The sequence below is a fragment of the Oryctolagus cuniculus genome, chromosome Y, assembly GCF_051225735.1.
Source record: "Oryctolagus cuniculus isolate XC-2025 breed Fujian yellow rabbit chromosome Y, ASM5122573v1, whole genome shotgun sequence".
NCBI classification, from domain to species: Eukaryota; Metazoa; Chordata; class Mammalia; order Lagomorpha; family Leporidae; genus Oryctolagus; species Oryctolagus cuniculus.
Window position 1 is genome coordinate 3,170,236 of NC_142889.1, and position 16,650 is coordinate 3,186,885.

General features: G+C 49.0%; 2 protein-coding genes across 2 annotated transcripts in view; both read left to right on the plus strand.

Moving 5' to 3' along the window:
• LOC149119113 (heat shock transcription factor, Y-linked-like) overlaps positions 1 to 7,137 on the plus strand; it is a 186,261-nt gene extending 179,124 nt beyond the window's left edge. The window contains exon 3 of the mRNA XM_089325271.1: positions 7,130 to 7,137. Coding sequence (XP_089181397.1) covers positions 7,130 to 7,137 — 8 coding nt within the window. The remainder of the gene's footprint in view (positions 1 to 7,129) is intronic.
• A 719-nt stretch (positions 7,138 to 7,856) lies between these two features.
• Positions 7,857 to 16,650, plus strand: part of LOC149119114 (heat shock transcription factor, Y-linked-like) — a 50,386-nt gene continuing 41,592 nt past the window's right edge. Inside the window, exons 1-2 of the mRNA XM_089325273.1 lie at positions 7,857 to 8,369; positions 8,799 to 9,302. Coding sequence (XP_089181399.1) covers positions 7,857 to 8,369; positions 8,799 to 9,302 — 1,017 coding nt within the window. The remainder of the gene's footprint in view (positions 8,370 to 8,798; positions 9,303 to 16,650) is intronic.

Sequence of the window (16,650 nt, forward strand, 5' to 3'; positions counted from 1 at the left end):
CAGAATCCGGCGCCCCGATCGGGACTAGAACCCGGTGTGCCAGCGCCGCAAGGCGGAGGATTAGCCTAGTGAGCCGCGGCGCTAGCCTTCTCTCTTTTCTTGAAAATAAAAGCTCTATGATCTAATTTTCCTGACCTAAGTTATCATTTTTCTTTTATCATCTGTGGGCCATATTCCCTGGTTTCACATTGTCCAGCCACGCTCGGCTTGCACAGAGCGGGGCGGGGAGACTACAACTCCCAGAAGCCTCAGCGGCGGCGGCGACGCTCTACGTGTGGGCTGTACTGGCCTGAGTGACAGGTAGCCCACCCAATGGCTTCCCCGGTCTCAGACTCCGGACCGCTCAGACGCGGGGTGGGTGTGTGCTTCCTGTTTCGGAGGCGTCTGCTCGGGGCGGAAATTCTATATGTAAGAGCTGAGAAAGCTTTCTTTTCTTTCAAAAAAAAAAAAAAAAAGCTGTGAGGCCTAATTTTCCTGACCTGAGCTATCATTTTCCTGTTATCATCTGTGGGCCATATTTCCTGGTTTCACATTGCCCAGCCACCCTCTGCTTGGACAGGGTGGACCGGGGAGACTACAACTCCCAAAAGCCTCAGCGGCAGGGCGCTCTGCGGCTGGGCTCGTCTGAGTGACAGGTCGGGCAGCCATTGGCTTCACGCGGTCTCAGACTCCGTTGCCAATCAGATGCTGAGTGGTTGTGTCGCCCTGTTTCTGCGGCTCGGGGCGGAAATGGTGTGGAAAGGAACCGCCTCGAGCCACGCCCCTCGCGGCTCCTGACTGGACGCGGGAAGTGACGTCTGCGCGCACCACGCGGCAGTCGTCCCGCCCATGTCCAGCTCGGAACAGACCGGGCAGCTTCGGGTCTGGGTCCCGCACGTCCCTGGCAGCCCCTGAGCGGGCGCGTACCCGCCTGTCCGTCCGCCAGAACCTCGCCCTGTAGCTTGGCCCTGCCTGCCCTTGTCTGGGAGGAGGAACACGCAGTAGGAGCCCAGACCCTGTCTTCTGCCACGCTGCCTGCCCGCGCCCAGCACGGGCGGGACAGGCCGGACTGTTCCTCCTCATCCAGCAGAGCCACTCAGGGCCGGGCAGAGGGCGAGGTTCTGAACCTAGACCTGCGCCTCACTCGTCCAGGGAGGCCAGGCAGCCACCGGCGAGGAAGGAGGTGGCGTTCTGAGCGCGCACTGGAAAAAGTCATTAGCGGCAGTGCAGAGGGCGGGAGGAGGCGCCCTCGGGCAGCTTTCGGGTCGCGTTAGGGGCAGCAGGAGCGCTAAGGGGGTGGGGTGCTGGCGGGAGACTGACAGATTCCCGGTCCAGTCAGGGGCAGAAGGAGCGCAAAGGGGGTGGGGTGCTGGCGGGAGAGTGACAGGATCCCGGTCCAGTCAGGGGCAGGCAGCACCGCCAAGGGGGTGGGGTTTAGGCGGGAGACTGACAAGTTCCCCGTCCAGTCAGGGGCAGAAGGAGCGCCAAGGGGGTGGGGTGCTGGCGGGAGAGTGACAGGATCCCGGTCCAGTCAGGGGCAGGCAGCACCGCCAAGGGGGTGGGGTTTAGGCGGGAGACTGACAAGTTCCCCGTCCAGTGAGGGGCAGGCAGCACCGCCAAGGGGGTGGGGTTTAGGCGGGATACTGACAGGTTCCCCGTCCAGTCAGGGCAGAAATAGCGCCAAGGGTGTGGGGTTTAGGCGGGAGACTGACAGGATCCCCGTCCAGTCAGGGGCAGGCAGGGGAACGCTACAGGGGTGGGGTTTAGACGGGATACTGACAGGTTCCCCGTCCAGTCAGGGGCAGAAGGAGCGCCGAGGGGGTGGGGTTTACTCTCTTTTCTTGAAAATAAAAGCTCTATGATCTAATTTTCCTGACCTAAGTTATCATTTTTCTTTTATCATCTGTGGGCCATATTCCCTGGTTTCACATTGTCCAGCCACGCTCGGCTTGCACAGAGCGGGGCGGGGAGACTACAACTCCCAGAAGCCTCAGCGGCTGCGGCGACGCTCTACGTGTGGGCTGTACTGGCCTGAGTGACAGGTAGCCGACCCAATGGCTTCCCCGGTCTCAGACTCCGGACCGCTGAGACGCGGGGTGGGTGTGTGCTTCCTGTTTCGGAGGTGTCTGCTCGGGGTGGAAATTCTATATGTAAGAGCTGAGAAAGCTTTCTTTTCTTTCAAAAAAAAAAAAAAAAAGCTGTGAGGCCTAATTTTCCTGACCTGAGCTATCATTTTCCTTTTATCATCTGTGGGCCATATTTCCTGGTTTCACATTGCCCAGCCACGCTAGGCTTGAACTGGGCGGAGCGGGGAGACCACAACTCCCCAACGGTTCAGCGAGAGCGTCGCTTTGCGTCTGGGCTGGACTCTCCTGAGTGACAGGTCCGCAAGCCAATGGCTTCACGCGTCTCAGACCCGGGGGCCAATCAGATGCTGGGTGGTTGCGGGCTTCCTGTATCTGCGGCTCCCGACGGACGTGGTCTTGAAACACACCACGTTCAACCCAACTCACTTCTCTCTTTTCTTGAAAATAAAAGCTCTATGATCTAATTTTCCGGACCTAAGTTATCATTTTTCTTTTATCATTTTTGGGCCATCTTTCCTGATTTCAAATGGTGCAGGCACACTTGCCTTGTCTGAACGCAGCCCTGAACTATAGCTGCCAGGAGCGCTAGCGGCGGCGGATGCGGCGCTCTACGACTGGGCTGGGCTCGTACGAGTGACAGGTAGCACAGCCTATGGCTTCTCCGGTCTCAGACTCGGGGACCAATCAGAGGCTGGGGGGACGTGTGCTTCCTGTTTCAGCGGCTCGGGCGGAAGTGGTGCTGAACCGCATTTCACACAGCTCTCTCCTCTCTTTTCTTTTAAAAAAAGCTCCTTGATCTAATTTTCCTGACCGAAATTATCATTTTGCTTTTATCATCTGTGGGCCATATGTCCTGGTTTCACACCGTCCAGCCACAGTAGGCTTGGACAGGGAGGAGCGGGAAGACTACAACTCCCAAACGGCTCAGCGAGAGCGTCGCTTTCCGTCTGGGCAGGACTCGCCTGGGTGACACGTCGGGCAGCCAATGGCTTCCCCCTGTCTCAGACCCGGGGGCCAATCACAGGCCGGGTTGGTGTGTGCGTCCTGTTTCTGCGACTCGGGGCAGACATGGTCTTCAAAGGACCCCGTTTCAACCCAGATCTCTCCTTTTCTTGGAAAAAAAAAAATAAAAGCTCTATGATCTAATTTTCCTGACCTAAGTTATCATTTTTCTTTTATCATCTGTGGGCCATATTCCCTGGTTTCACATTGTCCAGCCACGCTCGGCTTGCACAGAGCGGGGCGGGGAGACTTCCACCTCCCCGAAGCCTCAGCGGCGGCGGCGACGCTCTACGTGTGGGCTGTGCTGGCCTGAGTGACAGTAGCCGACCCAATGGCTTCCCCGGTCTCAGACTCCGAACCGCTCAGACGCGGGGTGGGTGTGTGATTCCTGTTTCGGAGGCGTCTGCTCGGGGCGGAAATGGTGTGGAAAGGAACCGTGTTTCAACCCAGCTGTCTTCTTTCTCTTCTTTTAAAAAAAGCTCTGAGGCCTAATTTTCCTGACCTAAATGATCATTTTTCGTCTGTCACCTGTGGGCCATATTTCCTGATTTCACATTGTCCAGCCACCCTCTGCTTGGACAGGGTGGACCGGGGAGACTACAACTCCCCAAAGCCTCAGCGGCAGGGCGCTCTGCGGCTGGGCTCGTCTGAGTGACAGGTCGGGCAGCCATTGGCTTCACGCGGTCTCAGACTCCGTTGCCAATCAGATGCTGAGTGGTTGTGTCGCCCTGTTTCTGCGGCTCGGGGCGGAAATGGTGTGGAAAGGAACCGCCTCGAGCCACGCCCTTCGCGGCTCCTGACTGGACGCGGGAAGTGACGTCTGCGCGCACCACGCGGCAGTCGTCCCGCCCATGTCCAGCTCGGACCGGACGGGGCAGCTTCGGTTCTGTGTCCCGCGCACGTCCCTGGCAGCCCCTGAGCGGGCGTGTACCCGCCTGTCCGTCCGCCAGAACCTCGCCCTGTAGCTTGGCCCTGCCTGCCCTTGTCTGGGAGGAGGAACGCGCAGGAGGAGCCCAGAACCTGTCTTCTGCGACGCTGCCTGCCCGCGCCCAGCACGGGCGGGACAGGCCGGACTGTTCCTCCTCATCCAGCAGAGCCAGTCAGGGCCGGGCAGAGGGCGAGGTTCTGAACCTAGACCTGCGCCTCACTCGTCCAGGGAGGCCAGGCAGCCACCGGCGAGGAAGGAGGTGGCGTTCTGAGCGCGCACTGGAAAAAGTCATTAGCAGCAGTGCAGAGGGCGGGAGGAGGCGCCCTCCGGCAGCTTCCGGGTCGCGTTAGGGGCAGCAGGAGCGCTAAGGGGGTGGGGTGCTGGCGGGAGACTGACAGGTTCCCGGTCCAGTCAGGGGCAGAAGGAGCGCCAAGGGGGTGGGGTTTAGGCGGGAGAGTTACAGGATCCCCGTCCAGTCAGGGGCAGAAGGAGAGCCAAGGGGGTGGGGTTTAGGCGGGAGACTGACAGGATCCCCGTCCAGTCAGGGGCAGGCAGCACCGCCAAGGGGGTGGGGTTTAGGAGGGAGACACACAGGATCCCCGTCCATTCAGGGGCAGAAGGAGCGTCGAGGGGGTGGGGTTTGGCGGGAGACTGACAGGTTCCCCGTCCAATCAGGGACAGAAGGAGCGCCAAGGGGGTGGGGTGCTGGCGGGAGACTACAGGATTCCGGTCCACTCAGGTGCAGCAGGAGCGCCAAGGGGGTGGGGTTTAGGAGGGAGACTGACAGTTTCCCCGTCCAGTCAGGGGCAGCAGGAGCCCCAAGGGGGTGGGGTGCTGGCGTGAGACTGACAGGATCACGGTCCAGTCAGTGGCAGGCAGCACCGCCTAGGGGGTGGGGTTTAGGCGGGAGACTGACAGGTTCCCCGTCCAGTCAGGGGCAGAAGGAGCGCCAAGGGGGTGGGGTGCTGTCGGGAGACTGACAGGATCACGGTCCAGTCAGGGGCAGGCAGCACCGCCAAGGGGGTGGAGTGTAGGCGGGAGACTGACAGGTTCCCCATCCATTCAGCAGTAGAAATAGCACCAAGAGGGTGTGGTTTAGGCGGGAGACTGACAGGTTCCCCGTCCAGTCAGGGGCAGGCATGCGAACGCTAAAGGGGTGAGGTTTAGGCGGGAGACTGACAGGTTCCCCGTCCAGTCAGGGGCAGAAGGAGCACCGAGGGGGTGGGGCTTACGCGGGATACTGACAGGAACCCCGTCCAATCAGGGGCAGGCATTGAGCCTAAAGGGGTGGGTTTCTGGCGGGAGACTGACAGGTTCCCGGTCCAGGCAGGGGCAGGCAGGGGAGCTAAGGGTGTGGGCTTCTGGCGGGAGACTGACAGGTTCCCCGTCCAGTCAGGGGCAGAAGGAGCGCCGAGGGGCTGGGGTTTAGGCGGGAGACTGACAGGATCCCGGTCCAATCAGGGCCAGGCAGGGGAGCTAAGGGGGTGGGTTTCTGGCGGGAGACTGACAGGTTCCCGGTCCAGGCAGGGTCAGGCAGGGGAGCTAAGGGGGTGGGGTTCTGGCGAGAGACTGACAGTTTCCCGGTCCAGGCAGGGGCAGGCAGGGGAGCTAGGGATGCGGGGTTCTGGTTGACGACGGGCAGCTTTTGGTCCGAGTCAGGAGCTGGCAGGGGAGCCAAGGAGGTGGGGTTCTGGCGGGAGACTGACAGGGTCCCGTCCAGTCTGGGGCAGGCAAGACCGCCAAGGGGGTGGGGTTCTGGCAGCAGAGTGACAGTTTCCCGGTCCAGTTGTGGGCCGGCAGGGGAGCTAAGGCTTGGGGTTTGGGCGCAGACTGACAGGTTCCTGGTCCAGTCAGGGGCAGGAAGGGGACCCAAGGAGGTGGGGTTCTGGTGGGAGACTGACAGGATCCCCGTCCAGTCAGGGGCAGAAGGAACGCCGAGGGGGTGGGCTTTAGGCAGGAGACTGACAGGTTCCCCGTCCAGTCAGGGGCAGAAGGAGCGCCAAGGGGGTGTGGTTTGAGCGGCAGACTGACAGGATCCCGGTCCAGGCAGGGGCAGGCAGGGGAGCTAGGGATGCGGGGTTCTGGTTGACGACGGGCAGCTTTTGGTCCGAGTCAGGAGCTGGCAGGGGAGCCAAGGAGGTGGGGTTCTGGCGGGAGACTGACAGGGTCCCGTCCAGTCTGGGGCAGGCAGGACCGCCCAGGGGGTGGGGTTCTGGCGGCAGAGTGACAGTTTCCCGGTCCAGTTGTGGGCCGGCAGGGGAGCTAAGGCCTTGGGGTTTGGGCGCAGACTGACAGGTTCCTGGTCCAGTCAGGGGCAGGAAGGGGAACCAAGGAGGTGGGGTTCTGGCGGGAGACTGACAGGTTGCGGGTCCATCAGGGGCAGGCAAGGGAGCTAAGAACATGGGGTTATGACTGAAGATTGACAGGGTCCGGTCTAGTAAGGCCAGGCAGGGGAACAAAGGAGATATGGTTCTGACTGCAGACTTACATGTTCCTGCTCCTTATGGCCTGGCAGGGAGGCTAAGAGTGTGGGGTTCTGGCCTCAGACTCACAGGTTCCTGATCCACTCATGGGCAGGCAGGGGAGCAAAAAGTTGGTGTGATGGCCACAGACAGACAGGTTTCCAGTCCCATCAGGAGCAGTCTGCAGACCTAAGGATGTGGGGTTCCTGTTACAGATTGACATGTACAGTCAATGCTACTCAGCACAGCCACAGGAAGTTGGGTTCTGGGCACAGGCTGTCAGGTCTAGGTACCATCAGGGCCACACAGGGCAGCCTCAGGGAGTGAGGTCCTGGCAGCAGACTGACAGGTTCCCGGTGAAGTCAAGGAAGTGGATTCTGGCTTCAGTACAGTAGAGATTGCTGAACAAAGTAACTCCCTGCATCCAAAGCTTCTGTGCTGTAAGCCCCCCTGTGACTCCCTGTATCCAAAGCTTCCATGTTGTATGTAACTCCGTTTTCCTGCTGATGTAGCCCTTTTTCCCTTTAAAAACTCTCCCTAAGAAAGATCGGGGCCTCACTCCTTCCTCTGCTGTGCTGGTTGGTTGGATGGGGTCCCTGTCGCGGCTTGTACTCCTGAATAAACCTTGCTTTTGCAGTTCGGTGTGATCGACACTCTGGGGGTCTCTGCAGGGATCTAATGATCTGGGCACAGCATACTTTTTGGTACCCAGCAGTTGAATTATTAATAAAGACCCTCCACGACATTGAGAAACTGAGGACTGGATGACTTCAATGCTGAACATGATCCAAAGAAAAATTGATTCCAATTGTTCTCAAGCTTTTGAAAACATGGATATTATCCCAGACTCCTTTTATGAGGCCAGCATCACCTAATTCTAAAACCAGACAAAGATACAATAAGGAAAGATAATTATAGAGCAATGTCTGATGAATATAGATGCAAAAGTCCTCAACAAAGTACGATATAATTAAATCCAACAATGTATCAGCAAGAATGTGCATCAGGACCAAGTCAAATTTATTCCTGGCATGCAGGAATCATTCAACTTATGAAAGTTTAGTAAAGAATGTAGCTAGAAAGAAGGGAAAACTTCTAATTTAGGCATTTTATCCATTTTATTTAACCAAAATATTTGCTGCGACAAGACTTTGCAACATGTGTATTGTGTAAATTATCTGTGAATGTTTTATTTTAACTTGTTTTGCAGGGAGGAAAACCAACATTAGGCAGAAAGTCATATTTGCATTGCTAAGAGACAAGTCCTCTTATGATGTCACAGTAACTCAGGACCATGGTGATGGCTGACATCAGCTAGTCTTGTGTAAGTCTACTAAAGCAACATTTGAGGCCTCAGTTCTCAAAACCAGGCAGAAGCCAAAGAAAAATTTATTTGAGATGGCCCAGGTTCCCTCAGAAGTTCAAGGTGTCTCTCCTCAGAGTGGAACAACTGATTCAGAAAACACCACTGAAGCTCCAGGCTGGTATCCCACAATTGATAATGACTTGGATTTAAGGTCTGTAGTTGAAGAAAATGCCTTTCAAGCTTTATCTGAAGGACCCTTGATAAAAAGACCACGCTATACACTTTGTATGTCTGACACCCCAGAAGGGAATGATTTTGTTTCTCTGACCTTTCCTGTAAAACTTTGGAAGATAGTTGAAAGTGATCAATTTAAGTCAATTTGGTGGGACGAAAATGGGACTTCTATTGTGATAAATGAAGAATACTTTAAGAAAGAAGTGTTGGAAAGAAAGACCCCTTTTAAGATATTTGAAACAGACAGCATGAAAAGTTTAGTTCGACAGCTTAACCTTTATGGATTTAGAAAAATACGACAAGATTTCCAAAGCTCTGCATCCCTGACTGACTTTCTGGAAGAAGAAAACAACATACCTGTTTTTAGCAAGGTATTCAACATATTCACTTACAACTAATGTAGGCATCACAACTAAGTTTAGTTTGTACCTCACTTAATATATTTATTTATGGAGTAAGACACAAAGTTTAAAATTAGCTGGATCAACATTAAATTTTTATGAGAAGAAAGTTTGAAATTCAAAAATATAAGCAATGTTACTAGTTATTTTGAATCTTATCAATGAGCTCCACACAAAGAAGTTAAGGTCAGTTTAGTGGAACGGTTATCATATTTAAATGTTTGCTAACTTTTACATTTAGGAATAATCAAGTTTTATTTGTTGTAATTATGTTGAACCTGATATTTTAGATTTTATAATTTTATCTATTCATTTATTCATAGATTGCATATATTCATATATATTAATTTGTGACTCTTGGTTTGAAGTATCACTAAATGCTTTCTCCTTTGGTTTCAGTTACTGTTCTATCAGAATCCAAATTTTAAGCGAGGATGTCCCCAACTTCTAGTAAGAATGAAGCGCAGAGTTGGGATTAAACACACATCTCCACCATCTGCTTCTTTAGTTCACAATCTTGACAAGACATACCACAGTGCAGGCGAGTATGTGCATACTCAAAATCCTAGCTCATCTACAGAAACTAATGAAGAAAGGTTACTTTCAACTTCTACAAATTTAAATGTGCCTCCTACTAGCCACAGAATTGCTAATTCAAATGATCCAGTGACAAGTAATATTTTGACTCCATCATCAACTTTAATTGCACCATCAGTACAATTTGTAACAAATCAACATGCTCTTTTAAATCAAATGACCACTTCTCATAGGCATTCATATAGCACCTACTCTCAAGCACATGGCCATATCCTGAATGTTGTGACAACTACAACTTCTATTTCCCAATTTCAAATATTGTCTCCTGTACAGAATAATTATTTTGGACTGATGGCAAACCGTCCTGTTTTTGCACCTAGACATCCTTCTTTAGCAACAATTGTGGGTCCTTTTTCTAGCACGTTAACAGCAAGCAATCCATGGTTCACTATGCCAATGATAGCTAGTAGAACTGCTGCCTCCCCGCCAATGTCAACTAATCAACCATCCTCAATATACCAATATCCTAATTTTAACTGACCTTCGACTAAATGAAAATTAGACACGGAAAGGTGTTATGTTCATCAGTTCTGGAAAAATAACTGAAATTCTATTACTTGAACAATAAAATGACATGTTCAACTTTATGATTTTTTTTCTTTTCAAAATATAGTTTTATAGTAAATATTTTATATTGACAGGAGACTAGTCTGCTATTAGTTGTATAGTTTATGAAGTTCCAGTCATTTGATATGAAACTTCACATTGAATATTTGAAAGTTAACTTTATTTCATTTTATATTTTATAAAGAAATGTATTAATACATTGCATTCTCAGGGTCAAAGCAAATGCATTAATAATTGCTAGAACATAATTCTATTCAATTTTTTAAGTTAGTCTGGTTTTTTTGGTAGCTTTTATTTAATCAATATAAATTTCCAAAGTACAGCTTATGGATTACAATGGCTTCCCCCCCATAACATCCCTCCCACCCACAACCCTCCCCTTTCCCACTCCCTCTCCCCTTCCATTCACATCAAGATTCATTTTCGATTCTCTTTATATACAGAAGATCAGTTTAGCATACATTAAGTAAAGATTTCAGGCCAGCGCCGCGGCTCACTAGGCTAATCCTCCGTCTAGCGGCACCGGCACACCGGGTTCTAGTCCCGGTCGGGGCGCCGGATTCTGTCCCGGTTGCCCCTCTTCCAGGCCAGCTCTCTGCTGTGGCCAGGGAGTGCAGTGGAGGATGGCCCAGGTGCTTGGGCCCTGCACCCCATGGGAGACCAGGAAAAGCACCTGGCTCCTGGCTCCTGCCATCGGATCAGCGCGGTGCGCCGGCCGCAGCGCGCCGGCCGCGGTGGCCATTGGAGGGTGAACCAACGGCAAAGGAAGACCTTTCTCTCTATCTCTCTCTCTCACTGTCCACTCTGCCTGTCAAAAAAAAAAAATTTAAAAAAAAAAAGATTTCAACAGTTTGCTCCCACACAGAAACATAAAGTGAAAAATACTGTTTGAGTATTAGTTATAGCATTAAATCTCAATGTACAGCACACCAAGGACAGAGATCCTACATGAGGAATAAGTGCACAGTGACTCCTGTTGTTGACTTAACAAATTGACACTCCTGTTTATGGCATCAGTAATCACCCTAGGCTCTAGTCATGAGTCGCCAAGGCTATGGAAGCCTTTTGAGTTTGCCGACTTCGATCTTGTTCGGACAGGGTCATAGTCAAAGTGGAAGTTCTCTCCTCCCTTCAGAGAAAGGTACCTCCTTCTTTGATGGCCCATTCTTTCCACTGGGATCTCACTCACAGAGATCCTTCATGGAGGTCATTTTTTTTTTGCCACCGTGTCTTGGCTTTCCATGCCTGAAATACTCTCATGGGCTCTTCAGCCAGATCTGAATGCCTTAAGGGCTGATTCTGAGGCCAGAGTGCTGTTAGGACATCTGCCATTCTATGAGTCTGCTGTGTATCCCGCTTCCCACATTGGATGGTTCTCTCCCTTTTTGATTATATCAGTTAGTATTAGCAGACACTAGTCTTGTTTGTGTGATCCCTTTGACTCTTAGACCTATCAGTGTGATCAATTGTGAACTGAAATAAATCACCGGGAGTAGTGAGATGGCATTGGTACATGCCACCTTGATGGGATTGAATTGGAATCCCCTGGTATGTTTCTAACTCTACCGTTTGAGGTAAGTCAGCTTGAGCATGTCCCGAATTGCACATCTCTTCCCTCTCTTATTCCCACTCTTATGTTTAACAGTGATCACTTTTCAGTTAAGTTTCAGCACTTAAGAAGAATTGTGTGTTAATTACAGAATTCAACCAATAGTAATAGAACAAAAAAAGAAAAAATACTGAAATGGATAAAGTATTACATTGTACATCAACAGTCAGGACAAGAGCTGATCAAGTCACCGTTTCTCACAGTGTCCATTTCACTTCAACAGGTTTCCTCTTTGGTGCTCAGTCAGTTGTCACCGATCAGGGAGAACATATGATATTTGTCCCTTTGGGACTGGCCTATTTCACTCAGCATGATGTTTTCAAGGTTTCTCCATCTTGTTGCAAATGACTGGGTTTCATTGTTTTTGACTGCTGTATAGTATTCTATAGAGTACATGTCCCATAATTTCTTTATCCAGTCTACTGTTGATGGGCATTTGGGTTGGTTCCAGGTCTTAGCTATTGTGAATTGAGCTGCACTAAACATTAATGTGCAGACAGCTTGTTTGTTTGCCAATTTAATTTCCTTTGGGTAAATTCCAAGGAGTGGGATGGCTGGGTTGTATGGTAAGGTTATATTCAGGTTTCTGAGGAATCTCCAGACTGACTTCCATAGTGGCTTGACCAGTTTGCATTCCCACCAACAGGGGGTTAGTGTCCCTTTTTCCCCACATCCTCGCCAGCATCTGTTGTTGGTAGATTTCTGAATGTGAGCCATTCTAACTGGGGTGAGGTGAAACCTCATTGTGGTTTTGATTTGCATTTCCCTGAGTGCTAGTGATCCTGAACATTTAGGTTTTCTGTCTTCCTGGTTCAATTTAGGTAGATTGTATGTGTCCAGGAATCTCTCCATTTCTGATAGATTTCCCTGTTTGCTGGCATACAAGTCTGTGAGTCTAATTGGAGATCCTCTGAGAGTAATCTGACGTTTCTCTCTTGCACATTTTAGGATCTTTTCTTTATGTTTCACTGTGGTGAGTTTAATTACCACGTGTCGTGGTGAGGATCTCTTTTGGTCATGTTTATTGGGGGTTCTATGAGCTTCCTGTACTAGGATGTCTCTGTCCTTCTCCACACCCATAAAGTTCTCTGCTAGTATCTCACTAAAAAGGCCTTCTAATCCTTTCTCTCTCTCCATGCCTTCAGGAACTCCTAGAACTCGAATGTTGGTTTTTTCAATAGTATCCTGTAGATTCCCAACAATATTTTTTAGATTTCTAATTTCCTCTTCTTTTCTTTGGTTTGACTGTATGTTTTCCTGTGCTCTGTCTTCTAAGCCCAATATTCTCTCTTCTGTTTCACTGACTCTGTTTTTAAGGCTTTCTAATGTGTTTGTCATTTGATCTATTGAGCTCTTCATTTCATTTTGGTTTCGCCTCACTATCACACTTTCCTGTTCTACTAGTTTCTGTGTTTCATTTTGATTCTTCCTTAAAATTTCATTTTCATGAGAGAGATTTTCAATCCTGTCCAGTAAGGATTTCTGTAGTTCAAGGATTTGCTTTTGAAAACTTCTAAATGTTCTTATCATAAATTTTTTGAAATCTCTATCTTTCATTTCTTCTATCTCATCATCTTCATAATCTTGAATTGGGGTGTCTTGTTCATTTTGGGGGTGCCATAATGTCTTCCTTGATCTTGTTTCCTCGGTTTCTGCATTTGTTGCTTGGCATTGTGGATACTCTTTGGATGCTTCTTCCCTTGCTGTGGTGTTTTTTTCTTGTTATACTATGACTGTATTAAGTGGACTGTCTGCTTTTGATGGAGCCTTAGAGGCTTGAGATAGGTGTGGCCTGAGAGCCTGTTTGGTTCCTCAGGGTTAAGGGTATGCCAAAGGTGACACTCCCAGGTTAGGCATGGTAAATCTCTCTCTTTTTTTATTTATTATTTTTTTATTCAGAAGGGAAGTAATGCTGCACAGCTAAGCAGAATTGAAGGTAGTCAGCGTCCAATCTCTGGCTCCTGTGGGTATAACATTCATCTGCTCTTTCCCAAGGACCACACAGGTAATCAGTAGAGGGATTTGTCTGTGGAGAAAATCCTGAACAATCATACAACATTGAGTGGGAGAGAGGACCATCAGTACACACGGGTTGGGAGTAGAGCCACTGATGTTAGAGTAGAGGCTGTGATTACAAAGGAATGAGGCCCCAAGTGGGCTAGACAGGGTCTAGAAGAGTTACTAGTGGAGGACCTAAGGAAGCTGCTGTCTAAGCCACAAATAAGTTCTCTGATTGAGAGGCAAATAGAACCTGACAGAAGGGGCTTGATAATCTGCTGGGCTTTATGGTCCTGTCAGTTATGAGGCCCAGACTCATCTATCTCTTTACATGGGGTACATTTTAAGAGAGGTGTGAACCTCCTTGGGGAAGGCACCCTGTTGACTTCCATTACCAGCTGGCCTGGGAGGAGAGTTGGCCAGGTAAAGGCAGATGGCATCTCCAACAGGAAATTTACAGTTCTGCCTGTAATGTTGCAGACCCTGCTTGGCCACCCCTTCAGCAGCAGTGGTCACCTTGGAAGCTGGGCTGAGTGAAAGACTTTTCAGCTTAGAGCCAATAAGATCCATGACTCTCACCTGGGTATCCTTCAACTCCAGGGCAGGTCCATTTCCAGTGATCCAACTCTTGGCTGGCAGAGCTGCCAGGGCTCTTAATGAGCTGATTTCTATTAAAGTCCAGGCTTACCTCATTGAAAGCCACTGTGGTGGGCCGGCGCCGCGGCTCACTAGGCTAATCCTTCGCCTTGCAGCACTGGAACACCGGGTTCTAGTCCTGGTCGGGGCGCCGGATTCTGTCCCAGTTGCCCCTCTTCCAGGCCAGCTCTCTGCTGTGGCCAGGGAGTGCAGTGGAGGATGGCCGAAGTGCCTGGGCCCTGCACCCCATGGGAGACCAGGAGAAGTACCTGGCTCCTGCCATTGGATCAGCGCGGTGCACCAGCCACGGCGGCCATCTTGGAGGGTGAACCAACGGCAAAAGGAAGACCTTTCTCTCTGTCTCTCTCTCTCACTGCCCACGCTGCCTGTCAAAAGAAGAAGAAGAAGAAGAAGAAGAAGAAGAAGAAGAAGAAGAAAGAAAGAAAGCCACTGCAGTGGACTGGCCTGTTGGGTCTCTAATGGCAGATCACTGTACAGAGCTACATTTAATAGGCCTTCCACCCATCTTTACATTGCTTCTGAAGCCTAGCTCTCTTCCTTCCAGTTTTTGTTAAACCAGGCCAGAGGATGCAAGTCAAAGGGGGTGCTCAAGTCCCATCTCAAATCTGTAATTTACAGTCTGTAATTACAGACATGTTCTGATAAAGGTTTATTTCATGCCCATGAGGAAAGCTATGTCCTTACTTTAAAACCTTTCTGGTCTGAAAGGGAGATTTTGACTGTTTACTGTGCTGATGGCAAAGTAATCCAAGCGATAAAATTATAATTTAAGCTTTAATTTTGGGTATGCTGTTACAGAATATATTTGCCATCCCTTTTATTATATGTAAAGATCAAATCGTGCATCCTAGAGAGTCCTTCAGTATAGTCAGTTTCCTACCTTGAAGAGAATAGAGAAATAAGGGAGCAAGTCCCAGATCACTTGCTGATGGTAACAATATCAAATGAAAACTTCTATACATTTTAATGATACTTGTATTTGGAAACATCTCTTAAATATCTAACATGGTATAGCTTTTTTAGCCAGTAAATTCAAGCACAAACATATAAAAATGGTGGGGGCTGGCACTGTGGCACAGTGAGTTAAAGCCTTGGCCTGCAGTGCTGGTATCCCACCAGTTCATGTCCTGGCTGCTCCTCTTCTGATCCAGCTCTCTGCTGTGGCCTGGGAAAGCAGTAGAAGTTGGCCCAAGTCCTTGGGCCCCTGCACCCACGTGGGAGACCTGGAAGAGGCTCCTGGCTCCTGGCTTTGGATGGGCGCAGCTCTGGCTGTTGCAGCCATCTGGGGAGTGATGCAGTGGGTAGAAGACCCTCTCTCTGTCACTACCTCTCTCTGTAACTCTTTCAAATAAATAAAATAAATCTTAAAAAAAAAAAAAACTGTGTTAGTTTCTTTCTACCACCAAGTTTAAAACATCTGATCCAGACTCAGGTCACATGAATCAAAATGTATCTGATTAATTTAGCAGTTTAAACTTATGAGCAATCTTTTATCTATAAGCCAATTAAAACAGAGTTCTTAATCAATTATCCCATGTAGACAGACAATATGTACACACATGTAACATAACATACAAGATAGGACAATAAAGCAGCTTCAGTAATAGCTTCTTAAACTCTTTGTTTTTTAAATTACTAATTGATTCAAATTACTTTCTGCTCTAAGTAGCCTGTATTAACCATGCTTTCTCTGAATTGGAACCTGTAGTGCATTATTGGCTTCATCTGTTTACAGAACCATCCCATAGTACTGAATACAATAGAAGTAACTGGAAAAAGTCCATCAGAAGCTATGGGAGGGCAGCTAAACACAGAATCAACAATGTTTTAGTTTCATGAGCAGAAAATCTGATATATAAAACTGTGGATGACAAGACTTCAAATAGCCATGTTTAAAATTATAAACACATCAACCAACAAGAGGCACTTGCTAACTCCACACAGTATTTTCAAAAGCACCTGTAGGATTTTAGAAAGCATCTAATCCTTTTAGACCTCAGGGCCTTTCTCATTAAGATGACCATTAATTTAGTAACACAAGATCATTAAACTTTTTAACATTCAGACATTTATATCAGTAGCATTTTATATTATAAAACTTAAAATTTAGCACCACTTCACATCTTGACAGTACTTCTAATATAATCCAAATAGCCTGATTAGTTGTGTCTCTCTATGATGAGACATATGTCTTTGAAATTTCCAGGAGCACATCTGGAATTGTCAAAGTGTAAATTTTTGGAATTTTGATTTTTTGAATGACTGTCAAGGATGTCAAGAAAGCTCAAAATCTAAAATATCTGGTTGAAATAAAATTCTTTAACATCATGACATTATATAGACCAAATCTGATCCTTGTTACAAGGTGACTATTCAAATGCTTGGAAAAAAAAAAAAAGCACATATTTAAATAACCCACAGCTCTAAATAAAAACTCAGCTATTTTTAAATAATTAGGATTTAACAGAGACATCAAGGGAACATAATAGATAGCTTTAACTCACTGCTTTAAGAATCATATCCTGGCTGGCACCGCGGCTCACTAGGCTAATCCTCCGCCTAGCGGCGCCGGCACACCGGGTTCTAGTCCCGGTGGGGGCGCCGGATTCTGTCCCGGTTGCCCCTCTTCCAGGCCAGCTCTCTGCTGTGGCCAGGGAGTGCAGTGGAGGATGGCCGAAGTGCCTGGGCCCTGCACCCCATGGGAGACCAGGTTAAGCACCTGGCTCCTGCCATCGGATCAGCGTGGTGCGCTGGCCGCAGCGCGCCAACCGTGGCGGCCATTGGAGGCAAAAGGAAAACCTTTCTCTCTGTCTCTCTCACTGT